The sequence below is a fragment of the Lytechinus pictus genome, chromosome 10 (genome assembly GCF_037042905.1).
Source record: "Lytechinus pictus isolate F3 Inbred chromosome 10, Lp3.0, whole genome shotgun sequence".
Taxonomy (NCBI): domain Eukaryota; kingdom Metazoa; phylum Echinodermata; class Echinoidea; order Temnopleuroida; family Toxopneustidae; genus Lytechinus; species Lytechinus pictus.
The window spans coordinates 17,849,436-17,876,466 of record NC_087254.1 but is presented as its reverse complement, the minus strand read 5'-3'; the positions used below and the strand labels follow the sequence as shown (position 1 = coordinate 17,876,466).

The window sequence follows — 27,031 nt, the reverse complement described above, 5'->3', positions numbered from 1 at the left end:
CGTACCTAGGATTTTTCACAGGGGGGGCAAAATTGGCCGCCCCAAAATTTGACAAGCAAAAAAAAAAAAAAAAAAAAAAAAAAAAAAGGGGTCATCAATACAAAATAAAGATTTTCGTACCAGAAAAAATTTGACAAGCAAAAAAAAAAAAAAAAAAAAAAAAAAAAAAGGGGTCATCAATACAAAATAAAGATTTTCGTACCAGAAAAAATTTGACAAGCAAAAAAAAAAAAAAAAAAAAAAAAAAAAAAAAGGTCTTCAAAATCTCGTCAGGGGGGGCAGAGAGCCCCCCCTGCCCCCCCCGTAGGTACGCTAGTGCATACCATAGTCCTACCTGTAGATTCCCCACAGGCAGGATGGTTGCAGTGAACAAGTGGTTCATTGAATGAGTGTCGTGTACTTGCATTTTTGAGGTCCATAAATAATAATTAGCTATATTACCCCAAAATTAAGATAATAATAAATATTGGTGAATGATACATCAAATGAAAAGTCTTTGCATTAGAAATGCAAAAAAATAAATAAGAAAATTTGGCCATTTGTTAAGGAGTTATGGGTAATTAAAGATAAAATTTGTAAAACCATTCTGCCGCATAATGTGATGCCTCAAAATTTTTGCGATAAACATTTCATGTTTGAAAATTGCTCCACGTCATTCGAAGAATCGGTATTGAATTGTTTTCGTAGCCGTAGGCAGTAATATGCGCGTCCGGAATCATGATAGAGTCCGGTAATACAATACGTGGCTATACTTGGTACTTGGTAAATTATTAAATAGTGAATTAATTTTAAATAGTTTAGATTAGATAAATGGTAGTGTGGGAATATGGAATTCCGAGATGACATTAGGGGGTTTGTAAACAACTTTAACGAGTGGAGCTCGATCTATGACTATGGCTCTATGCCATGCATTACCATCGCCAGGTGAATGACTAAGACCACTCACACTGGTGCGAGGTTAGTATTGAGTGGACTGAGACAGGAAGTTTAAATAACATGAATAAATACTTTCTAACGTAAGTCATCTAGATAGAGGTGGCAAGCATGCATTCAAAGCTTGCTGGAATATGATTCTGAGTAGCATTCCTGATCTCTCGCACAAACTCTTGAGAGAAATTAATGATTTATTTTCGACTACATGATACCAATTCACAGTCAAGTTCAACGTTAAACAGTGGAGGCGCTGGTCAGAAAATTGGGATCGTCCCAGTTTACAGGGACTGAGTCTCAGATTTCAAAGACTTCTCCACACAAGTAGGTAGGACAACAAAATTTAGAAAGCTCTTAATTTGTCATTAAAAGCACATAAAATAATCTTCAATTCCTAAAACATAATAAGAATGAATTAAAAGTTACAGAAATTCCATTTAACTTCTGAAAAAGTAGCAAAATAGATCCTGTGTATGTGTCAAAATTATATAGAAAAAATGGTACCTTCCTTAGCTCAAGGTTGCACTGATGAGCACATGCACGTAAATGATGTAATATACATATTTCGTTTGTAAACACCGCGCCGTGCATCAGCGAAAAGCCATGGAAATCCATAAACTTCATCATGCAAGCCTATATCTATGACTTCAGTATGCATAGGGCGATGCCCTGCGCAAGTCTAAAACGGCCACACATCGAAACTTCACTAATTCAAGTTTCGAAAACGATCCAAAAATTTTGATCCATACGAACCAAAATTTATAAAATGCACAAAAAATGTGAAACGTAAAATGAGCTGTTAGATTCTACGAATCATTGCTAGATTTGAGCGGATTACGTTCGATTTCGAAGCTAAACTTGGTATCAAAATCTAGCTAAAATCCAGCTGGTTACGATGCCACCGTATGCATTGTACAGGGGCAAATGGAGTATTCTTCCGCCCTGCCATAGACTTTAATGTTACCGATACGCTGCGATGTTGGCATCAACGCATTGACAAGTGTACCGACGCGCCTATACAAATTTTGTGCACATCCGTGAGAGCGCGCTAGTGCGCTATGGCCGTGCCTAACACCAGAAATCTAGGAAAGTTCATTCTGTTAAGTGCTGACACCAATCAAGTGCGCTAGTCAATGAAAACATCAGGTTTCATAACAAGATTATTGGAAGATGGAAAGTTGTGAAAAATAGACTGTGAACTGGGGGGAATTAAGGTCACTGAATCTAGTTTTAGCACTCTCAATCCCGTAATTGCCGTCTATGTCCGGCTGGGGTAAAAAAATGTCCCCATAAACAAGGACAATCTCAATTTATCAAGATTTGTCTTGGTTTATGACGATATCCTTGTTTTCTGGGACAATCCCAATATTTTGGACCAGCACCTCTACTGTTAAATGAGAGAAACATCTATTGAATAAATGTGAGTAGATTCTAAGGTCTATGACTATTGTAATTGTTTGTTCATGAATCATCGGTAGAAATTTAGATACCGTGATCAGGGTATTGAATTGTTAGTTGTGGTATGTACCAGTATGAGTTCCGTATTGAACTGTATACCAGTTTACTGAAAAAGCTTTCAACTGTGACATAAGCACACTGGAGTAATAATTCATCTGTTAATCCTTTTGGTTAATATGTTGTTGCTTAAATTCAGTTTCAGAGTAGCAAACAAGATTGAATCATTTTACACGGGAGGAAAAGTTCATGTAGCATCAGATGGCAGCTGTATATTTTGTTCCCATGGTGACGAAGTAAAGGTTCTGGATGCAAAGACGGGCAAGACAACTCACAGCATCAAAGATGTAAGAATTGGCACAAAACATATTATACACTCTTAATACTCTCTTCAAATAATAATATCAGGAAATGATACAGATGGTTACAGATTGTTATTCTGGAGGTTTAGTCTGAAGTTTGTTTAAATTATGGTTTGTTATTCCAAAGGTCTGTTAATCTTACAATCAAATAAAAGCAGGACCATTTGAGGGATTAACTTCATACTTGATTCATGTATTTTGGAGGGGCAATGATCTGATCAGATTTTTGAGGTCACAAGGTCAAATGTCAGAGAGGTCAGATGAAAATATCCTGTTCTTGCAAAGTCTACTAAAGAACTGATTATTAGGCTCAATTTCAAACTTGCCTCATGCATGCAATATTACAAATAGGATTGACAATGATGTTGTGGCTCAATGGATAAGTCTCCAAACTTTGAACCGCAAGGTCCAGGGTTCGAGTCCCACCACATCACTCGTGTCCTTTGGCAAGGAGTTTAATCTACATTTGCCACTCTCCACCCAGGTGTAGTAACTGGGTACCCGGTAGGAAGAAATTCCTTGAATGCTCCTGAAAGCGTTTGATCAGGGTAGCTGTGCGAAAGCCAGGGTAATAGTATGCAGCCAATATATGGAGATATTATCAAATAGGTTCATGAGAGCCAGATATCTGGTTGATTTGATACCTACAGTGTTCTTTGCTCAAATGAAGTGAGCATGAATTTGCCAGGTTCCAAATTATTATTTACATTTGTTACATTGAAGCTATCCCTGAGGGTCATAAGATTATATATCTTGTGATACCAAAATATTGTCATGAAAATACAACATACAAAATATTAAAATATGACATCATCCATACATATGCTTTAGTACTCTTAACCATTGTAGTAAACTAACTTATATTTGTTTATTTTACAGGAGGGTGCTGATGAGGTGACCTGTTTTGCTGTTACCAATGATAATGAGGTGAGGAGATTGATGGTTGATAACATTCGTTTGTTCATTGTAGAGACGGTAAAGGGATCTACAGTTTGTTCCAGAAAACAACCAAACCTGTTTTCAGAGATGGATATTCCAAATTTGACACTAATTGTAATCCATTTTTGTTTAGGTCAGATATGAGATTTTTTGAGTAGTGATTTTAAGAAAAAAGGTGGGACAAGATAAGATAAAAGAGAAGAAGAAAGAAGACTGGAAGAATATCAAAATGAAAACGGAGGTTGTCTTAACTTTATTATTACTCCTTTTAATCAATTCAGGAAGAATATTATGCCACTATTCAGTGTCTTGCCCTCTTACCCTGGTACTACCCCTGTGTAGTAGTAGCAGTAGTAGTAGTAGTAGGAGGAGGAGGAGGAGTAGTAGTGTTAGTAGTGTTAGTAGTAGTAGTAGTATTAGCAGCAGCACCACCACCGCCACAGCTGCCACTGGCAGTAGAAGTATTAGTAAGATCAGTGGTAGTGGTACTACTTCTTCTGTGATAATCTTAATCACAGATGTCAGGATCTCTTGACAAGTATGTGTCCCTCTTTTCTGTTATAGATTATTGTGGTTGCATACAGAAACTCTTTGCTCAAACAGTGGAACTGGAAAGATGGAACTTGTACAAGAACTTGGCAGGTAAATGAATCATTTTGGTTGATTTAATCTATATTTTATTCCAGCATGCAAATAGCCACCGTAAAGAAATTTGTAAAGGCTGATGGTGAAGTACATAAAATAGTCCTGTAGTTTGCAAGACTTCAATTGCAAATAAATATGGGAAATCTATTGGTGTGCATAACAAAGTTTATGTTACACATATTTTCAAAACTGAATATGATATGACTTGTATTACACTTTTGCCCATAAATGCAGTCTTACAAAAATGTTAAAGTTTCTGTTTAATTTGCACTCATTTGTCTATTTCTGCATCAATGTTGTTCACATCTGGTAAAATGGTCCTTTGGTAATATCACATGTGTGTTCATGAGGATGACAGTGTCAATTGACATTTAGGGGTCAAGAGGTCAAATGATATGAGGTCATGTGCAGCACTGTTCCTAAAGTTTTTGTTTAACTTGCTCTCATTTCTTTATTTCTTGATCAGTTTTCACACTTGGCATAAATGATCCTTGGGTAACACCGCTTGTGTTTTTATGAGGATGATGGGGGTCAAAACGTCTAATGATATGCGGCCATGTGCACAAAATCATTTTTCTTAAAGTTTTTATTCCTTTGCTCTTATTTCTTTATTTCTGCATCAAGTGCGTTCACCCTTGGTGCAAATGATTCTTTGGTAATACCTAATGTTTTTTCATGGGTCAAAGGTCATCTTGGGGTCAAAAGATCACATTGGGTGTTTTATTGATCGTGAAATCAGGTGACACTTATGGTTTGCTAACTATCCTGTTTGGTTTTGCGTCTGGGTGAAGGTACTAAAGATAGTAATATGTGGGGTTTTTTTCTCAGTCTTTACACAGAGGTCCAGTGGTTAGCATGGCATTTGATAGTACATCTACCCTCTTAGCTACAGGAAGCAGTGATAGTACCATCAAACTATGGGATATCATCCGTCAGTACTGCACTCACAACCTCAGGGGGTCTCAGGGTGTTGTTAGGTAAGAACAGGAATCATTGATAGTCCATCAAACTATGGGATATCATCTGTCAGTACCGAACCCCCAACCTCAGGGGGTCTCAGGGTGTTGTTAGGTAAGACCAGGAATCATTGATAGTCCATCAAACTATGGGATATCATCCGTCAGTACTGCACCCATAACCTTAGGGGGTCTCAGGGTGTTGTTAGGTAAGACCAGGAATCATTGATAGTCCATCAAACTATGGGATATCATCCGTCAGTACTGCACCCATAACCTCAGGGGGTCTCAGGGTGTTGTTAGGTAAGACCAGGAATCATTGATAGTCCATCAAACTATGGGATATCATCCGTCAGTACTGCACCCATAACCTCAGGGGGTCATTAATTAATAATGAGATTTTGCAAAAAATTTTGATCGTCAGTTGTGTAGATTATGCCCTTGGTAACGCAGTTGCCAATTTCTGTCACTGTTGATGGCCAAGATCATAAGGGGGGGGGGGGCTAAATCATCCTCCCCCGTCTTCTTAGGCATAAAAAATAGCCCTGTCTTTTTAGGGTTAGAATAATTGATGGTTGAATCAAACAGTGGTTACACCAAATTGATAATAGACCAAATAGTCATGATGGTGTTAGACGATATGACCTTCTGCTAGTAGATACAAACTATATAAATGTTGAATGTGGCCCAGTGGATTAGTCTCCGGACTTTGAAACAGTTGGTTGTGGGTTCGAATTCCAACCATGGCGTAATTTCCTGAAATTTATCCACATGGTGCTGCACTCGACCCAGGTGAGGTGAATGGGTACCCTGTAGGATTTATTCCTTCAACGCTTTAGCGCCTATTAATATGGCGGCTCAGCTACATCCGGGGTAATAAGATGATACCAAGTATCAAAGCGCAGTTGAGTATATGCACATAGTAACTGCGCTATATAAATGGACTTATTATTAATTATTTTTATTAATTGTTTTCTTCCAGTCTTGTGCAGTTCCATCCTGACCCTGATAGATTACATCTCTTCTCTGTATCAGATGACAATCATATTAGAATATGGGATCTAAAAACAAGCAGGTAAATCTAATTCTCTCTTTATATATGGTAAGTTTTATGGTCCATTTAACCATGTGCACCAATTAATGCAGAGGGCGTCAATACCTTGCAGTGTTGCTATTACGAAGGTCCACTTCCCTCATATTTTGTAACCATTGTTCTCTCTGAGCGTAAGGGGCTAACTTCCGAAGGCCTTTATGTCATGGTCATGTCACAGCCACTAATTTGAATTCTGTAATTTGACATAAATTTGCATTGTAAACAGATAATAGCCAATCGTACCTCTGCACCGACCAGGGCATGGCAGACTTGGTGCAGTTAAAATACAAGGATGGCTCTGACTCAGGCAGTTGCCAGCGCTGGCTTGTGCAGGCGGCAAGTTGGTGGTGCAGCGAAATTTAGTTGAAGAAAGTATCAACCTCACATATCTTTGTTTTCATATTGATATGCAAAATCATAACATTGGTATTTAATCACATTATAAAATACGGGGACAATTTTCTCATATTTTTACACATTCCATTTCATTTTTGTCTCACCTGCATAGCAGAGTGAGACTATAGGCGCCGCTTTTTTCGACGGCGTCAACACCAAATCTTAACCGAAGGTCAAGTTTTTGAAATGACAGCATAACTTAGAAAGTATATGGACCTAGTTCATGAAACTTGGCCATAAGGTTAATCAAGTATTACTGAACATCCTGCCTGAGTTTCATGTCACATGACCAAGGTCAAAGGTCATTTAGGGTCAATGAACTTAGACCATGTTGGGGGAATCAACATCTAAATCTTAACCTAAGGTTAAGTTTTTGAAATGTCATCATAACTTAGAAAATATATGGACCTAGTTCATGAAACTTAGCCATAAGGTTAATCAAGTATTACTGAACATCCTGCCTGAGTTTCATGTCACATGACCAAGGTCAAAGGTCATTTAGGGTCTATGAACTTTGGCCAAATTGGGGGTATCTGTTGACATAATAGTAATCAAGTATCACTGAACATCCTGTGCAAGTTACAGGTCACATGATTAAGGTCAACGGTCATTTAAGGTCAATGAACTTTGGCCAATTTGGGGTTATTTGTTGATTTACCATCATAACTTTGAAAGTATATTGGTCTAGTTCGTAAAACTTGGACATAAGAGTAATCAAGTATCACTGAACATCCTGTGTGCATTTCAGGTCACATGACCAAGGTCAAAGGTCAATGAACTTTGGCCGTAATGGGGGTATCTTTTGAATTACCATCATAACTTTGAAAGTTTATGGATCTGACTCATGAAACTTGGACATAAGAGTAATCAAGTTTCACTGAACATCCTGTGTGAGTTTCAGGTCACATGACCAAGGTCAAAGGTCAATGGATATTGGCCATGTTGGGGGTATTTGTTGAATTACCATCATAACTCTGTAAGTATATTGGTCTAGTTCATAAAACTTGGACATAAGAGTTGTCAAGTATCACTGAACATATCATGTGAGTTTCAGGTCACATGATCAAAGTCAAAGGTCATTCAAGTTCATTGAACTTAGGCTATTTTAGAGGTAATTATTAGATTGCTGTCATAACTTTCAAAGTTTATAGATATAGTGTATAAAATGTGGATATAGGGGTAATCAAGTATCACTGACAAGTTTTAGGTCACATGATCAAGGTCCAATATCAATGAACGCAGTATTGTATCATTATATGAATGGTGTTTTTTGTGAATAATTATTTAAATGGTGTTTTTCAAAGTCAGCACTGCTGCTATATTGAATCGCGTGATGCAGGTGAGACCGCCAGAGGCATTCCACTTGTTTAAAATTATTGAGCTAAATTATGTTGAAATAGACAAATTGAAAACAAATAAACTCTACAATCTACTAAAAATGTGCTCTGAGAGAATATGTGGGTCACAAAATGAGATTGGTGAAACCACATGAAGCTTGCATATTTGTTAATTTAATGATAGAATTCACTCTGATTCACCGAAGATGACACATTCTTTAAAGCAACATTTTAGTGATATTTTTTTTAAATGTGGGTGATAATTACTCTAAGTCTTGCATGTTTGTATATCTGCTTGGTTTTCTCAAGCATTGTGCATAGCAATCAATTATCTGTTGCTTTTTGAGGTAGTTGATGACTTTTGCTTGATTCTCGCAGGCATTGTGTACAGCAAACTTATTTGTTGTTCTTTGAGATAGTTTATGACTTTCATTGTTTAAAAAGTTCAGGGCCTTGTAACATAAAACTTAGCATTGACCATGGGGCTGAATTTAATGATTCATAATACACAATAATGAATGCAATCAATCATAGAAATCAGTCTTACAAAGAGTTACGATTAATCCAATCAATCGTTACTGTATGGAAATCCATCAGTGTCATAATTTTTTCTATAGAAAATTTGCAAAATGTCCTTTGTAAACAAAGGAGAACACACCAAATCGTCAAGAAATCAATGAATTTATGGATAGACATTCATATCTAGAAAATGTTTTGAACAAACATGCATTTTATATGTTGACTCTGCTGGCTTTCCATAGTTGCAATTGATTGGATCAATCGCAACTCTTTGTAAGACGGTCCCCGGATCCATCATCATTTGCTAAACTGTATGTTCCATGGCTAGTACGTTTCTCTAAGAAGAGATACAACATACATCTCATTCCATCAGAAGCAAATGTGTTTGCTTAAGACAGGTTGATTCCATCCTTTTAAGATTTATATGTAAGATTTATATGTGATAACATGTAGGAATTTCGGAATTCACTTTCACTTTTCCTTTACGTACCTACTTTGGCAGGTATTCAAATGTACTGTCCTTGTTTCTCAATATCTTTACTTATTTATTTTCAGCTGTCTATGTGTATTAGGGACTCATTATGGTGCAGTAACCAGTCTATCGTTCTCTCAAGATGGTCATACAATGTTATCAAGTGGAAGGGACAGTGTAGTGGTCATCTGGGATCTGGTCAAGAATCAACCCCAAAAGACTCTTCCCGTCTTTGAGGTAATTTTGCTTCTGTGCATGCTCTTAATAATAATGTAAAAAATTGAACTGTTTGAAAGCTCAATTTTGTTTTGGTTCATTACCATCTGGTGATCTTAAAGGTAAAATACAGTAGTTGCAGTAAACAATTATTTCATGAGAAAGTCTTTTAAATCAAGGTTAATTGTCAAAATATATTCATACATCTAGATCTGGTACATTAATGTAAACAAATTGTTCAAATTCAAATTGTTTTATTCTCTCAGTAAAACCTTTACATAAAAAAACAAATATAATACAAAGTTAAAATACATGTATTACAAATCAGTGTAAAAGACAGTCTAAAAATTGCATTATGATTCAGAATCATACTGAGGGGTGGCAGCCAAAAAGGAAAAAAAAATCCTTATAATTAGGCCGACCCATTATTAAAACGAAAATGTGACATAGAAAATGCAATAACAGGGATATAGCAAAAACATTTCTAAAAACAAACAAAATAACTTAAAAATACACATAAACAATGAACCAAGACATCAAAAAGTGCCATGCCCTAACATAATATTACAATAATTATAATAATACAAGTGCTATACATAAACTATACATCATTCAGCCACTGTATTTCTCAAGAAGGTATCTTTTGAACTTTGTTTTGAATAAATTAAGTGTTTTTGCATTGCGTATTTCATCTGTTAGTGAATTCCAAACTACAGGACCTTGATAAATGATGGATTGTTGAGACAGTGACGTTCTTATTTTAGGAAGATGAAAATTATTTGCATTTCTCGTAGGATAAGAATGTATATTGCAATTCAGGTTAAAATATTCTAATAGAGAAATGGGTAAAAGTTTCCGATAACATAAAAACATAAAGATTCCAAGCTGGTATTGATATATGTCATAAATGTTTAAAAGTTTCAGATTATAAAAAATGGGTGAAGTATGGGCTAAAAAAGATGAATGATTAACTATTCTTATTGCACGTTTTTGTAATTTAAACAGTCTATCGAGATAAATTTTTGCTGCACTTCCCCATACATAAATACCATAATCAAGAAAAGGAGCAATGATAGCATTGTATATCATTTTTAAAATCGAAGATGGTAACATTTTAATTCTGAATAATATTCCTATATTCCTTGATATTTTATTGCAAATGACGTTAAGATGGGATTTCCATGTTAACTTGTCATCTATTGTCACGCCAAGAAATTTCAAAGACGAGACATGTTTGATTTCAGATCCAGCAAGGCTAATGCTTATTTGATCGATATCGACATTTCTATTTGTAAACATCATGAAATTGGTTTTCTTTACATTAACTGTGAGTTTGTTCATATATAACCAGTTTGAAATGTTATCAAGTTCATTGTTAAAAATACTTTGTAATTCAAATGGATCTTTATGTGACATAAAAATGCTAGTGTCGTCTGCAAATAAAATGTACTTTAAAACCTCAGATGTATTGCACAAATCATTGATATAAATAAGAAACAACAGAGGTCCAAGAATGGACCCCTGGGGCACTCCACACCTCAGATGCCTCCTTTCAGATTTAAAACCATTGACAGTGACAAACTGCTCCCTATTTTGCAAGTAACTTTTGAATAAATCTAAAACAGCTCCTCTAATACCATAAAGTTGTAATTTGTAAATCAAAATATCGTGATCGAGCGTGTCAAATGCTTTACTTAAATCTAAAAATACGCCTAGCATCACTTCTTCATTATCGATAGCATTTGTTACATTGCGAATAAAATTGGTTAAAGCATGAGATGTGGAGTTCCCGGCTCGAAAACCATACTGATTTAAAGACAAAATATTGCACTTCTGAATAAAAGATAAAAGACGACTGTATATGCATTTTTCAAAGACCTTTGAAAAAACTGGCAAGACGGAAATTGGCCGATAATTTGAAAGCACTTCTCGAGATCCACTTTTAAAAATTGGAATTACACGAGCTAATTTCAATTTATCTGGAAAAACACCACAGATAAAACATTTATTAATTATTTCAGACAATGGTTTACATATATAAATATTGATTTTCTTAACAACTTTCATACTAATATCGTCATAACCGGCACTGGTATTGCTCTTGAAATTCTTTATGATATTAAAAATTTCACATGGAGAAGTAGGATTTAAAAATGCAGATTTAGTATTTCTGATAATGTACTTTCCAACATAGTTATTATCAAATGAAACAAATTTATTATTCAGGTTGAATCCAACATTGGCAAAAAAATCATTAAAAACATCGGAAATTATCTTTTCATTAACAACACTACCATCATCAAGAACTATTTTACTAACATGGGTTTTTTTATTCTCTTTTCCTAAAGCCATGTTAATAACATTCCATGTTTTGGTCATGTTTCCTTTGGCATTATTCAGTTTGTTTCTATAATATTCTTTTTTAGCTTGCTTAATCTTATCAACAGTTTTATTTCTAACTTGTCTATACACAGTCTTTCTATACGTGGATTTGTTCTTCAGATATAGTTTATATAACCTGTTCCTCTTTTTTATGAGTTTGTGAACATCTTCATTGAACCAAGGTGCACTAATAACCTTTTTCTTTATTCTTACAGCTTTTACAGGAAAACACGACTCGTATGCCTTTGTGAAAATATCATGAAATTTATTATAAGTTTCATTGGCATTCAGATTAAAAAAGTCCCACTCATTGTTATATAAAATGTGCGCAAATTGCAATATGTTATCATCATTTATGTCTCTTTTATAAATAAAATTGTCCTCTCTTGGTTTGTTTTGATTTTTATGAGCAATACAAAATATCGGAAAATGGTCACTGATATCCGAAAAAAAAAAGCCCTGAATGACGTATTTCGGGATCATTTGTAAAAATGTTATCTATGAGAGTAAATGAATTTGATGAAACACGTGATGGATATCTAATTAAAGGAGACAAATTGTTGGAAAGCATTGTATCAAGAAATTCATCGACATATTGCACTTTGCCCACATGTAAAATGTTTATGTTAAAATCACCCATCAAGTAAAACAATTTCTTTTCTGATTGCACAATATGTAAAACTTCATTTAAGTAAGTTAAAAATTGGTCTATTGATTGGTTGGGGGGTCTATACAATACACCTATCAAAATCTTTTGATGGTCAATATCAATTTCAGCAAATATACTTTCAGCTGAAGAAGAACTGAGATCCATATCTACTCGTCTCACATAATGAATATCCTTGCGTATGTACATCCCTACACCTCCACCTCTCTTTGATTTGCGTCCATTGCTGATAAATACATAATTATTAATATTATAAAAATCAACAAAACAATTCACATTCAACCAGGTTTCTGTTAACCCTATGACTGTAGATTGCATACAAAGCAAAGATAAAAACGACGACAGGCTGTCAAAATTTTGAGGTAGGCTTCTGCAGTTAAAATGGAAACAACTAAGATGCGAGTCTACATCATTTTTGTTATAGTTTGCTTTTATTAAAGAGTTAAAATATTCAGATGAATAATAAAACTGATCTGGATTATGATCATTTACATTGGCTGGCGAGATATGATCATGCAAGATTTTCAAATTTAATTGCACTTGTTGTAAGTCTGGGCATTGGCTAAAAATGGCATTGAAAGACATATAATAAACACACACAAAAATAACTTACATCTACAGAAAAAAAGATAATAGAAAATGACAATCGAAAAGATACGATTGCACCAGAAACTGCATAAAATAAGTTTAGTCTAAAATACAATCTGGCTTGAGGGCCCATTTTGGAGAAAACTCAGTCAAGATAGCATCAAGTTTTAAGGGTATAGTTGGCATATGTACAGATAAAAGGTACAAATCAGTTGACTAGAGGTCTGTTAATGCTGCTGGCGAAGTAATGAGCTTGCGAATCTCTCGACCATTTGTACACTTGATCATTGCGAAGATTCGACCGTCTGTCGACCAAGCTGTGCGAACTTTTTCATGACGCGAAGTCAGTGACAAGAGATTGGCATTTGACTTTGTCAAGTCTTCAGCAACTACAACTCCAGATCCTTTCAGTTTCCGTCGATTTCGAATAAACGCTAGTTTTGACTTGTACGATATTAGTTTGACAATGATTGGGCGAGGTCGATCTGGATTCTTCTGGGTGTTACGCGCAGCAGCTGTTGCATACGTGTTGCCTTCAGAGGAATCATGTTGAGGGACACGCCTACCAACTCGGTGCGAGCGATCAATGTCTTGAGCAGTGATGCGCACTCCGATCCTTTCAGCCATGCTGCACACAAGAGCGTCCGTATCTTCTTCGGCCTTTTCCGGAATTCCGAAGACCCGAATGTTGTTACGCCTTGAATATTGTTGAAGGTCGTGAAGATCACGGGTCAACTCGGTAACTTTTTCATGGGCAGTAACTGTAGATTGATGGAGCTCTTGAAGCTGCTGAATCTTCTTATCAATTGAAACTTTAAGTTCATTCAAACAACCAAGTTTCTGCTCAATAAGTTCTCTCATATTTGCGTCTCTCCTTTCAATCTCTTGATGAATTTTGCAACTCTCTCTTTCCATTGCCTTTTCTACTGCTTTCTGTACCACAACCTCAATGTTATTCAAAAGATCAATGTTATTGTCTTGGGTTGTATTCACACCATCAATTGAATCCTTGGATGACTGAGTTGAATTGGAACGTAGATTAGGCATAATGAATGGTGATAGTGATACAATGCGGCAGTCAATTGATGGCAAGAAGGTCACAATAAATAATGGGCAAGAATGCAAGCGCGTCAGGTAGGCCTAACGTTAGAAGGCTAGATCTAAGTACGAACAGGCAAGAATTTTCGCTGGAAGTATAACACGGATTTGACTGGATGGGACTGACTCACACAGTTGTAATTATGTTCGATACTACTTGCCACTAATTCAGATGAACCGTCAAGCCATAAAATCCGTAGTTGCAGTTCCAAGTGCAGAATATGAATTACTCACATTCTAGGCAAACATTCCAGATATTAAGTCCAGATATTCAACATTTGAAGGATAAAATCAAATCAAATAGAGAGAGCGTAGCTATCTTCCGATCTGCATATCTAAAAAACTTGTCTTTGTAAAATCATGAAATCTTAGCTCAAAATCGATAATTCAAGGTTAATTGTCAAAATATTATCATAAATCTAGATCTACATGTAGTACATTAATGTAAACTTATCTTTGTAAAATCATGAAATCTTAGCTCAAAAGCGATAATTCTGATGATCACAAACACAGAAAAGCATACGTCGGACAGTATATTAATATTGCTTCGAAAAATACCTGACATTTGATGGAATTCTGTGCTTATCTTGCTAATTTCTCAGCAATTACGTATTTTCTTCCAGAGCTGTTTGGCACATATTTTTTATTTTTACATACAAACACTTTAGTGGTTTATTTTTTAGATCGTTACCACAACTGGTATTTATCTTAAAGAAGATTGTATCACGCTCATACATGATAACCCTGGGGTGGCATTTGATGATTGTACAATTTTCATCCAATTACACCGTCATTGCAGCCTCTAATATTGTTTTTTGCACAGAGTTATACAATTTTTTAAATGATCGAACCCTCTAACACATCGTGGCGGGGCAGTACATGGTCGTAGTCGCGAGGCTGTATGCTCACATGCAATGAGCGTACAAATTTTCCCCCAACAGATTAGCAAAACATGGTGTACAGAAATTGTAAAATCATACAATAATTGCACAATCATCGCACAGCTATTGCCTATTTCTCCCACGCTTATCAGTTGATAACCGGAATATCGGGCGATTATTGTGCAATAGCATATGGTCTAATCCTTTATCCTTGGACTGATTTGCTTTTCTTTTTCAGATATGTATATACCGGTATTGGGCCATTTTCAGAATATATTCAAATGGGTATTTTGAAGTGGGTAGCAAAGCTAGTTAATATGTGTTATGTAAATGGCCCCCGAAATGGATTAGATAATAGGTAATGTACAATAACCGGTATAATTGTTAACCAAAAAATCTATTGGTCCCTTGATAAACTCCATAAACTTAATAAGAATTAATATTTTTTCAATTTCAGACCTTGGAATCAGTGATCTTGCTACCAGAGGACCAGGATTTCCCAAACATTACTCCAAAGAAAGAAAAGAATGATTTGTGTTTTTTGACAGCGGGAGCTAAAGGTAGGATTTGATGTAGTTGATATGGTTATATGTTCAAAGGGCAACAGCTCCATAAAGCCAATTATGTGGCCTTGTCCTTGGCCTCTGATGTCTAGTCTATGGTCTTGGTGGACAGTCTGGTCAAAGCTGCAGGGCAAGCAGTTTGACCAGAGTACTGGAAGACTGAATTCATTGAGTGAGTGAGAATATGAAAAAGATGATTTTGAAATTATACTCAAGTATTATGTGATACAATGTAAACAGATAGCAGAAATTAGAAGAGTGTAATTTCAGGGTACTGGGTCAAGGTCAAAGGTCATTTGAGTTCAATTAATTAACTTGGATAAGAAGAATTGATCTTTTGTTTATTATTTGAAAAACATATTCAAGCACATTAATTGGTTAACAGATACATGAAGCAGACATTAGAAGAGTGTAATTTCAGGTTACTGGGTCAAGGTCAAAGGTCATTTTTAGATCAGTGAATTAACTTGGATAAGAAGAATTGATAGTTTATTATTTAACAAAAATATTTTAGCACATTATATAAGATTGTTAATGGATACCACAAATTATATCAAATGAAATACTGCAAGTTTCTTGTCAAGGTTTTACGATTCACAAGTTAATTATCATATGAATGTGAATTTTCTCTCTTTGAAAGTAATAAATGTAGTTGTTTTGAAAGACGGCATTGCTGCTACATTTGATAACTTAAGGGGCATTCCACTTTTTTTTTTTTTTTGCCAACATGCAATTAAAAATTTAGCCATGACTCTGCGTCTTCTTGTTAGGTTTTCTTAAATTTGGTCCCAAAATGATCAAGTGATGGGCAGGACTTGAAAGAGACACAACATGAAACCACACATGTGTTGCAGTTTCAAAGTAGATGTAAAATTATGACAGGGTTTGGTCAATTTGACCTACCCCTAGTTGAATAAGGATCAATCTCCTTTATCATTTGGGATCTTGATGTCTGTGTTTCTGGTTGACAGGTATCATAAAAGTATGGACATCTGCTGGCCGTTGTCTGTATGAACAACGAGGGAGCCCTATAGTACCTTTGAAGAAACAGACATCGGAGGACCAAGACCAACCAGCCTTCATCACCAGTGCTATGATCTGTGAGGCTATAGGATGTGTTGCCGTAGTAACATATGATCACAATATCATTCTCTTCAGATTAGAAGATTTAAAACTAGAGAAACAGGTGAGAGTTTCACTGCTCTATGTCCTTAAAGGGCAAGTTTATCCCAACAAAAAGGTGATTTGAATAAGAAGAGAAATATCTAACAAGTACAACACTGAAAATTACATCAAAATTGGATGTAAAATAAGAAAGTTATGACATTTTTAAATTTCGCTTAATTTCACAAAACAGTTATATGTACATGCTGGTCGATATGCAAATGAGGAGACTGATGACGTCATCCACTCACTAGTTCTTTTGTATTTTATTGTAGGAAATATGAAATATTCTCATTTCTCCTCATTGTCAAGTGAAACGACGATTAATTCCTCCCTGAACATGTGGAATTATCTTTATTTTATACTATAAGGTTTAGTCAAGTTGGTCCTTATTATCAAATCTGTAAAAAATGAAATATTGTATAATTCAAACAATAAAAAAACAAAAGAAAAAGTGAGTGAGGGACATCATTGACTGTCTCATTTGCATGTCACTGAATTGTGCATATCACTGTTTTGTGAAAAATATGCGAACCTTTAAAATGTCATACTTTCTTATTTTGCATCCAATTTTGATGAAATTTTTAGTGTTCTCCTTATGTGATTTTTCTCTATTTATTCAAATGAACATTTTTCTGGGGTGGACTCGACCTTTAATAGCCATCATTATTTTATCAGTCATACAGTGCAAGGTATTCTACACACATACATGTCACTAATGCAATGAAATCTTTGCTAAACTCCACTTGTTTAGAGTTGACATTTACATCATGTCAACAATTTTGTATATTTTGCTTTGGTGCCAATTTCTTTTAGCGACCATGCTGTCTATGACTGAGATCATAGCAATCAGCCCCCACCTTTTAGGGCGTCTAAATAGCCCAGTATTTTTAGGGTTAAATGTTCAAATAAAATTTTCATATAATTTACTTTGTCAGAGAGGAAACAAGTGACAGGCATGCAGGTTTGATATTGCATTGAGTTGTAGAGGGTTCTGACAGCAATCCCTACATGATAAATTATGTACGTTGTATTTTTGTTGTAGTTTGTTGGCTATAATGAAGAGATCCTGGACCTGAAACTACTAGGGAAGAATGAATCCCATCTTGCAGTAGCTAGCAATAGTGAGCAGATTAGAGTCTTTGAATTGAGTTCAGGAAGCTGTCAAATACTCACAGGACATACGGGTAAGCAATGGATGTCATCATTATCCTCCTCCTCATCATCATCATCATCCTCATCATCACCATCACAATTATCATCATCATTATCATCAACATTACTATCATCATCATTATCATCATCACCATTACCATCATCATCACCATCATCATCACCATCATTATCATCATCATCATTATCATCACCATTACCATCATCATCATTATCATCATCATTATTATCATCATCATCATCATTATCACCCTCATCATCATTATAATCATTATCATCATCATAATCAACATCAACATTGACATTATCGCTGTTGTCATGATCATTGTCATCACTATTTTCAAAGTTTCTATTCGCAGCAATTTTTAGAAAATATTTTAAACAGATTAAAACCTCAGAATGAGGGCAAAATTCAACAATTCAATGGCAAAATATCACCAATACACGAATTGATGAGAATGTATAGAGAAAGAATTAAATAAGCATGACACTTAATTATCTTCCAGTCAGTGCATTTGTAAGTTTTGGTGTGATAATACCGTTTAATGTCATTTAGCTTGTGATTTACTTGACACAGGTAAAGGAAATTGCTTTTTATGATTTTTTCCTTGAAAAGCATGAAAGCACAATATACAATTTTTTGCTTAACATGGTATGAATGTCCAGCTCCTGGATATTTCTTTATGGTATGCTGCACAAGAATGGTATAGTTTTGATATATTATATCTCTTTATTTTTTTCTCTCCAGATATTGTAATGTCATTGGATGTGTTTCAGAAAGGTCATATGATGGTCAGTAGTTCAAAGGTGAGACCTGTAGATATTGATTTCTTCATCTTCTAGGCTAAGCATAAGCATCTCATTCCATCAGATTAATGTGGCATTTGACACTGAGTATGTTATTGTATCAAAGATGATTTTTTTTTATCCCCACCATGAAATCTGATGCAAATTTTGTTGTAATTTTTAGCAGTGCTCAGTAATCCCGTACACACACTGACCTAAGATAGAAATGTGCCAGACATACATTATGAAGCATGTTAGATGAATTTCATCCAGACCAAAGACTGGACTTCTACTCTAGTAAAGAGCCAAACCTATATCACTTCATTAGTATTGACATTTACAAGGTATTTTGAAGGCTGAAGTTAGAGCTTGGAACTAGAAGGAATATTTTGTTGTATTTTGATCAAATTAAATCATAATGTATTTTAAATGGAGCAGATCTAGACCTAGACTAAAATATGAAGTCACTGTGGATCAATGTTGCGTAAGAAGATGAAAATGGACTAATTAAAAATTAATCAATTTTGAAGGGAGAAATCTTAAATGTATTAGTATTAAATTGTTCTTCAAATGATAACCAGCTCTTGTTATAACTACTTATGATGGGGTTTTATTTTGAGGCAAGAAAAAGTTGAAAACATTCAGGCAAATTGACTTATTTTACAATTTATAGCAAGTTATAATCTCTTGTTCTCTTTCAGGATAATACAGTGCGTGTATGGAGTATGCATGAAGATACTGGCATAATAACCTGTAAAGCTATAGGTCTAGGCCACACCCATTCAGTTGGAACAACAGTAGCTTCAAGGTAAGCAATTTAGTTCTTTTCTTTAAACCTAATAGCCTAAATTGATAAAAGAATTTAGTAATGTCATGCAATAGTCCATTCATTAGTATTTGCATTTGAAATAATGTAATAATAATTAATTGTTGAATTAAGTGACAAAAAGAAAGATAACATTTGTGTTAACATCATGGGTGGCATGTGTGCCATTTTTCGCCATAATCAACAACCAAGGTCTGAGGGGGGGGGGCTTAAAAAAAAGCCCCCTTCTGGGCTTTGCACTTTCAAAATAATGTAGCCCAGGCCATATAGGATTAATATTCAAGGTTATTTGATATTTAGTAGTTGTTTAAGTAAATGATTCAGATTTACAATGTTGGGCTGAAAAATGAATGCACCAAATATCGCCATCACAGACTAGCGTATATGTATTGTAGCTTGTGAGAAGATGTGTATACACACGGATATTGCCTTTCTCACGAGACTGGTCGTGACATTGCTATCTTTATACAGACTGTCATCAAAGTTCTGTGTATCTGGAAGTGAAGACTGTACATTAAAGGTATGGAGAATACCAGAACAAACACCAGAAGAAGGGAACAAGGAACCAGCTCATATGAAAGTCATCTTCACAGAGAAGGCACATGACAAGGTTAGATTGAGTTACTTAATTTACTTTTAGGGACAGTGATTTTCCGCGATCGCGGAAAACGGACGGAATTCACGGAAAGGGCCTTTTGAAACGGAAAATCACGGAAAACGCATTTTCCCTCAAAATACACAGAATAGCAACAGAAATTACTCCAAAATCACAACAAAATGAGAATATTAAATGGCCACAAAACCCCAGAAAACACGATCTAACTTCGCTACTATCATGACAATTCACACATCGTGTTTGCACTCGACATCAGCACACTCGATTGTACCGTACCCGTACCCGTACCCGGCCGGCCGGCCGGGTTGGGCTTCACATGCACACATATCATTCAACTACACGGTCGTGTGTTGCTGCCCTCTACGTTTGAAGACGTAACAGCACGATGTCGTGGTCTTAAAATCCAAGATGGCGGATTATCAAAAGCCGTTGACTGATGATAACGATGTCCAAAAACCCCAAAAATTATCGATGAAATATCATTTCACCGTGAAATAATGCTAATTATGTGAAAGGTGAGGATGTATGCATGCTAAATAGGTTCATAAAAATATTTTATGCACCCGCATAGATCCGATTAAAACGGATTCTATTGTGTTGTTGGTACAGTAGCAGATACAAATTTTGACCAGCGCGAGTGTCCGTGTTGTGATTTTGCTATTCAATGTGTAAACGGAATTGTCACTTTTCCGTGTGTACAAAGTCTATGGGGAAACGGAATTTCCGTTTTCTGACATGCTGAAACGGAATTTGAGATTTTCTGAAACGGAAAAGGCAATTTTTTGAAACGGAAAATCACTGTCCCTATACTTATTTTGTTTGTATTGTTCAATTTTTTGTAATCCTTGATATATAACACTGCAAAATTTAGAATTTGAGTGGTATATCTTTACTTTGTTATGTTTATTCATTTCATATGACAGGAATATCATGCATACTCTGTACAATGTATGTATTTAGGGTAAATTGAAGGGTAAACAGCAACAATGGAATTTATGGACATTTATGCAACATGTTATAACTGACATGGCATTGCAAAATATACAGCTTCTCTCATTTAATTTTGTGAAGGTCTCAAACTATTCCTCTAACTTGTTTCTAATAAATAAATTTATATAGTTTGCATTCAGTTTGTTTTTTACTAGGAAGAAAACAACATGTAGGCTACTGTACACCTTGGGGTTCTCTCTCACATACGTAAACCTGATTATAAAATGCCCGTATTGAGTTCTATCTTATCCCAGTGTTGTAAAAAAATACACATCATGTATTAATGATTGACCTTCGACCTTTCCCAGGACATCAACTCAGTGTGCCTATCACCAAATGATAAACTATTAGCTACAGGATCACAGGATAGAGTAGCTAAGCTATGGCATTTGGAGAAGGAAGTACTTCTTGGGTCATTCAGGGGTCATAGGAGAGGAATATGGTGTGTGCAGTTTTCACCCACAGATCAGGTGAGTTGGAGGCGAGATATCTTTATTATCAATGAGGTTTTTCTATTCCCATTCCACTTGAGAGCAATTGTGCTAAATCATTTCAATTCATATTTGTAGAATGCATACACACCGAATACCATCCAGCAATCCGTTTGCAAAACTGTATCAAATCACTCTCAGGACAAGTGGGTAATAAATGTTTAGGTAATCATTTTGCATACCAGACACATTTCTTGATTGAGATGAATATACTGATTCAATATGAACAATTTTATTTCCACTTTTCAGTTAACCGTACTACCATGCCATCACTAGAAATCTTTTGTTTGTGCCACAAGTTGTACCATACAATACACTTTATTTGAAATCAGTCATAATGATATTGTTGTGAAAGGTTTCTTTTTTTCCTTGTTCTTATTTTCAGGCTTTAGCAACCAGTTCAGCTGATGGGAGTATTAAGATCTGGGCCTTATCTGACTTTACTTGTGTCAAGGTAATCGTTTTGTAAAGCATATTTTTGCCTTTTCGAGGAAATAATCTATGTCATCAAGATCAACAACCCATACCTTGGAATAATATCAATGAATTGAACTATTTTTACTGTTGAGATCCCAGAGTTCAAAACCATTATTATGTAATGAAGAAGATTTATCAGAGCCCTTTCATGATTGTTAGCATTAAATGAACAGGAATACATACGACTGTGTGAATGATGAGTCTATGAAGTACCTATGAGTGTGAGCCCATTTTTGATTGACAAATTAGCAAACTATGTCTGTATTTCAAACATAATTAATGCACAAAATCTCTTTGCAACGAAAATCTATATTTTCAGTAACATATGTAGTTGTAATCTGTATGGTTAGGCTTTATTCTGCCATTTCTCATCATTTATAAAACTTAGTTGTCCTTTACTCTTTATGATAATGATGCAGACATAAGGAGAAAAATTCTGCTATTTCTAGCCATGCACCAAACTAGGGTTTTTGTATCATAACACTGCAGACTTAGAGAGGAAGTATTATTTAATGTACATGTTTGTGTTTTCCATGACTAACATTTATTTTGTAATGGAAAAAAATTATATAAACACAATATGAGTATATTGCAGTAAAATAGTGAGATTAGTTTAAAGTATGGGGGAAACGCTTGAAACGCTGTCGGTTTTTTTCAAGGGTTCTGATACACAGTACTGATAAACGAAATGATTTGAAGGGTTATGATGCTTTAGAGCCAAGTTTTTAAAGATTTAGTTTCCACTTTTTTTTTCAGACATTTGAAGGTCACGATGCATCTGTTTTGAAAGTGATATTCCTGACTCGTGGGATGCAACTCTTATCAAGGTATGAACAAATACACTTCAGTTGGGGCATTATTATGAATATTGAGGGGGTTGACATTTTTTGCAATAAATCAGCCACACAAAAGTTTTTGACCATGTCTCTTTTTTTTCTTGTCTCGCGTAACTTTTGAGACCAAATTTGTAATGCGCTGTTATGAAATTATGCAACTGTAAGTGCAGATTAGACCAAACATTGCTCAAAAACAAGATTTCATATACAAGGTCAATACAAAATATGTTTCCAGCTAAAATTCATAAATGAGTGATTATTTTTACTTTTATTGCCAAGACAACAGTCATTTAATTTGATGCTATTTATGGCTGAAACAATGTCACCGAAGAATTATGTCTAAAAAAACAATGAAAATAAGAAGAACACAAAAAGAAATAACACAATATTTTACTTTTGCTCACAACACACAAAGAAAAAAATATTTAGCTACTGACTGCAGCCTTCCTCAGTGATTTGAGCTTAGTGACATAGTGATTGATACATGTAGATCGGGTCACAGGCTTTCACAAGGTGTATTTCTTTGAAGAATCTTTGTCTTAAACTTCACTCAACTTGAAAAATGAAGAAATAAGATTTGTTCGGATTGTTATACTTTGTTAGTACCCATTGAAAATACTTACCAAAAGTTGATTTAAATTTTCATATTTGCAGTGGATCTGATGGTCTTCTGAAGCTATGGACGATCAAGACAAATGAATGTGTGACAACGTTAGATGAACATAATGATAAAGTATGGTCAGTCACTGCAGACCAATCAGAAGAAAAGATTATAACAGCTGGAGCAGATTCTAATATACTCATATGGGAGGTTAGTTACGTATCTTAATTTTCATTTATTAACAACCCCAGTTTGCCCATACTTTATTAGGGTTAACATCCCCTTTTCAGTGGCCCATATTTACAAGCAAGGCAATAGGTGATTTCAAGTCAGATATTGGTGTTGGTGTTGGTCCGATCTATCAATCAGATATTGGTGTGGAAGGGTGCTGAACTGAGCAGGGTCCAGATTTACCACACCGATCGCGTTATCAGTAGCTCTTGAAATCATGTTTGTGCTGCCGATCATTCAACTTTTGCATGAGAAATCTTGTACAAAATGTGAAGGCTAAAGGCACTTCAAGAAGCTAAAAGAGTAAATATTATTGTTAATTAAAATGTAAAAATATCTTATGCTTTGCACTTACCTTAACTTTAAAAGAATATTTTACTGCGATAATTCAATATGTTCAACTGCCTGTTCGTGAGCTTGAGATCATCAAATCCGAACTTGCAATCACAATTTTCCAACCCATGGGGCTTGGTATTAATAAATGGGGAAAATCACACATAAATCGTCAACACCAGCGCTCAACATGAACTCCCAGAAATATGTCCTATTTCTAAGACCAGCCTCACAACCAGTATCATTTTAAGTACGGTGTTAGTGTTGTGACAACATTAACACCATATTTCAACACCGTACTTGAAATTATCCAAAGTCTGTCACCAAGTCATATAAAGTCACTGGCTGTGGACATTTTTTGAGCAGTCAAGATTAATGCACGAAGCTCTGCCCGATGAAAATGATGGAATGAAAATGTGTTTTATATTTGAGTTACTCTATCATCTAGAGTTGTTTCTATCTTCATAATCACTTTTAAGCCAGATATTTAGACATGTTCCTGACTGATTTAAATACTCATTAAAGTAATCATTTTTTAACTGACTTCTTTCTCTTTTGAATTGGTTGTTTTGTTGTCACTATCAAATGTAATGGAAATAAATTACTGTGTATTATTTTGTTTGATCAGGATGTAACCCAGATTGAACTTGAAGAGAAGTAAATTACTGTGTATTATTTGTTTGATTAGGATGTAACCCAGATTGAACTTGAAGAGAAAGCAGAGAAAGAGGAAGATCAAATAATCAAGTAAGTATTTGTTGATACTGTCTTCCTGTATTCTTGTTTGTCCTTATGTATATCATTGATTGTGAGATGAAATCTGTTTTAGGCAATCTGGAAAGAATCTAGAATTAATGAGCAGATGTGTGTAATCTACCCATGGGGGGAGTAATTTTTGTGACTCTTATCTCTTTCAGCTATCATCTTCTTTTGTTACATTGATTATTTAAAGCTCTTTGTTCGTGTTTCATTTTCGTTTTATCTCCATTTTCTTACACAGGGAGCAGCAATTATCTAACCTGATGCTTTCTAAGAAGTTCACCAAAGCTCTTCGTCTTGCAATCATTCTAGATCAGCCTTTCAAAGCCCTAGGTATTATAAGAAGTGAGTATTGTGAATGGCAACTTCAAGAGATCTATTACTCAATCATTCTATTTTAGCGTTTACCCCCAATTTTCTTCAAATTGGCAATGATTGTACATTATGTATTCAATTTCATAATTTGACAATTGAAATATGGATATAGCATGAGTCAAGATATCTTAACAGAATGTTGCCAATTTGTGTTTACAAATATTGATCATATTTTGTTCATTGGATGGCCAATTCAGTACAATGATCAGACTAAAACTTTTCGTAAGAAATTCCCTATGTGTCTCAATGGGTGACTCATTGACCGTACATAAATATGAAAGACCATTGTCTAATTTTGGAACTACCTGGACTTTGAGAATTGGGTCTGTAAAAGTATTTGAAAGGAAAGACTTATAAAACATTGCGATGCAGTCTTTTCACCTTTCAGATATATCACAAAAAATGTTGAAGGTTTGATATGCTTCTCTTCCCTGCCCCCCACTAGGCTGTATAAAGTTAAGGACGCACTGCTTCACACAACCTGGGCTCCGTAACACAAAGATTAGCAATCAATCGCTAAATGAACTAACCAATCATGATCAACATTGCACGCGCATTTGGCGAAAAATACTGACCAGGAACCAATCAGAGGTTTTCTCTCATGTTTGCTATTCATCGCATATCTTTGTGTCACGGGGCCCTGGATATTTTTGGCAGTGATATCGATCCATGTGAGACACTTTAATTAGCAATTTGGCAGGGTTAAACAATACACTGGGAAGAGATTTCACTCAAAATTCATGGGAAAAGGTAGACTGTTGGATCGTGTCAGGCTTTCATCACTCTGCCTCTGGTATAACACCAAAATCTTAGAAACTGATTTGATCGCAACACGTATTGGATTATATATGGCAAGCCTAAATCACTCATTTTATATTCAGGGACAGCACCACACTTCTGCACTTGAAACGGTATCAGTTTTTCAAAACATTTTTTTTCTCTTATCATATTCCAATTGTGATTTAGTATTCAGGATAAAGAAATGCAGCAAAATGTGTCACCTGTATTAATAGAGCACTTCATTCTACAATTTAATTTGATTGTGACTTGTCAACTAATGCTATCAACTAACCTACAATTATTTTGTTAGCATCATACTGTCTTACAAAGAGTTACGATTGATCCAATCAATCTAAATTGTATAGAAATCCATCCATACCATCATTTTTTCTACAAGCAATTTGCACTATCTCCTTATTAAACAAAGAGAATTACACTGAATCTTCCAGAGAACGATGAATGTATGAATACATCATATCTAGAAAATATTTGGAACAAATTTGCATTTTAGATGTTGACATTGCTGGCCATCCATAGATGTGGTTGATTGAATCAATTGCAACTCTTTTTAACCCTCAATCTCCCGGGGTATTTTGATTCTTGTCATTCCGGGGGGGGGGGGGGGGGGCCATTATGGCCCCCCTTAAGATCTCAGCCGTGGATTGCGCGATCACAACGAAAATTTGCATGATGGTAGAGAATGACGTAATCTACGCAGTTGCATTGGTAAATTTCACTGAATTCATATATTTTTATTTTATATGAATTAATTATGCAAATTTATTCATGAAATCATACTTTTTGCTCTGATTCACTAAATAAAGCTCCTAGAATGCTATTTTTTGGTGAAAATATTCTTTATAGCATTCCTAACAATTGTGAATGAAAAAAATTCTGGTACCAAGACCGATTTCTTATGTATTTTATTGTTTTTTAAATTTCTTATGTATTTCTTTGTTTTTTTACTTTTTGTTTTTTATTGTTTTTTCAATGGAAATTGTTCCAGACTTAATTCTGATCATAAACAAGGCAAAATTATTTAAGTTAAATAATTATAAGTAGAAATAATGATACATTTATGAATTTTGGCCAAA

General features: G+C 35.1%; 1 protein-coding gene across 1 annotated transcript in view; it reads left to right on the top strand.

The window, feature by feature from the left end:
- LOC129269191 (transducin beta-like protein 3) overlaps positions 1 to 27,031 on the top strand; it is a 37,554-nt gene that overhangs the window by 2,658 nt on the left and 7,865 nt on the right. The window contains exons 2-19 of the mRNA XM_064105461.1: positions 2,585 to 2,732; positions 3,627 to 3,674; positions 4,251 to 4,328; positions 5,160 to 5,308; positions 6,270 to 6,362; positions 9,188 to 9,341; positions 15,394 to 15,496; positions 16,471 to 16,685; positions 17,709 to 17,850; positions 18,585 to 18,643; positions 19,324 to 19,430; positions 19,920 to 20,058; positions 21,363 to 21,524; positions 21,931 to 21,999; positions 22,779 to 22,849; positions 23,513 to 23,669; positions 24,712 to 24,770; positions 25,024 to 25,127. Coding sequence (XP_063961531.1) covers positions 2,585 to 2,732; positions 3,627 to 3,674; positions 4,251 to 4,328; positions 5,160 to 5,308; positions 6,270 to 6,362; positions 9,188 to 9,341; positions 15,394 to 15,496; positions 16,471 to 16,685; positions 17,709 to 17,850; positions 18,585 to 18,643; positions 19,324 to 19,430; positions 19,920 to 20,058; positions 21,363 to 21,524; positions 21,931 to 21,999; positions 22,779 to 22,849; positions 23,513 to 23,669; positions 24,712 to 24,770; positions 25,024 to 25,127 — 2,057 coding nt within the window. The remainder of the gene's footprint in view (positions 1 to 2,584; positions 2,733 to 3,626; positions 3,675 to 4,250; positions 4,329 to 5,159; positions 5,309 to 6,269; positions 6,363 to 9,187; positions 9,342 to 15,393; positions 15,497 to 16,470; positions 16,686 to 17,708; positions 17,851 to 18,584; positions 18,644 to 19,323; positions 19,431 to 19,919; positions 20,059 to 21,362; positions 21,525 to 21,930; positions 22,000 to 22,778; positions 22,850 to 23,512; positions 23,670 to 24,711; positions 24,771 to 25,023; positions 25,128 to 27,031) is intronic.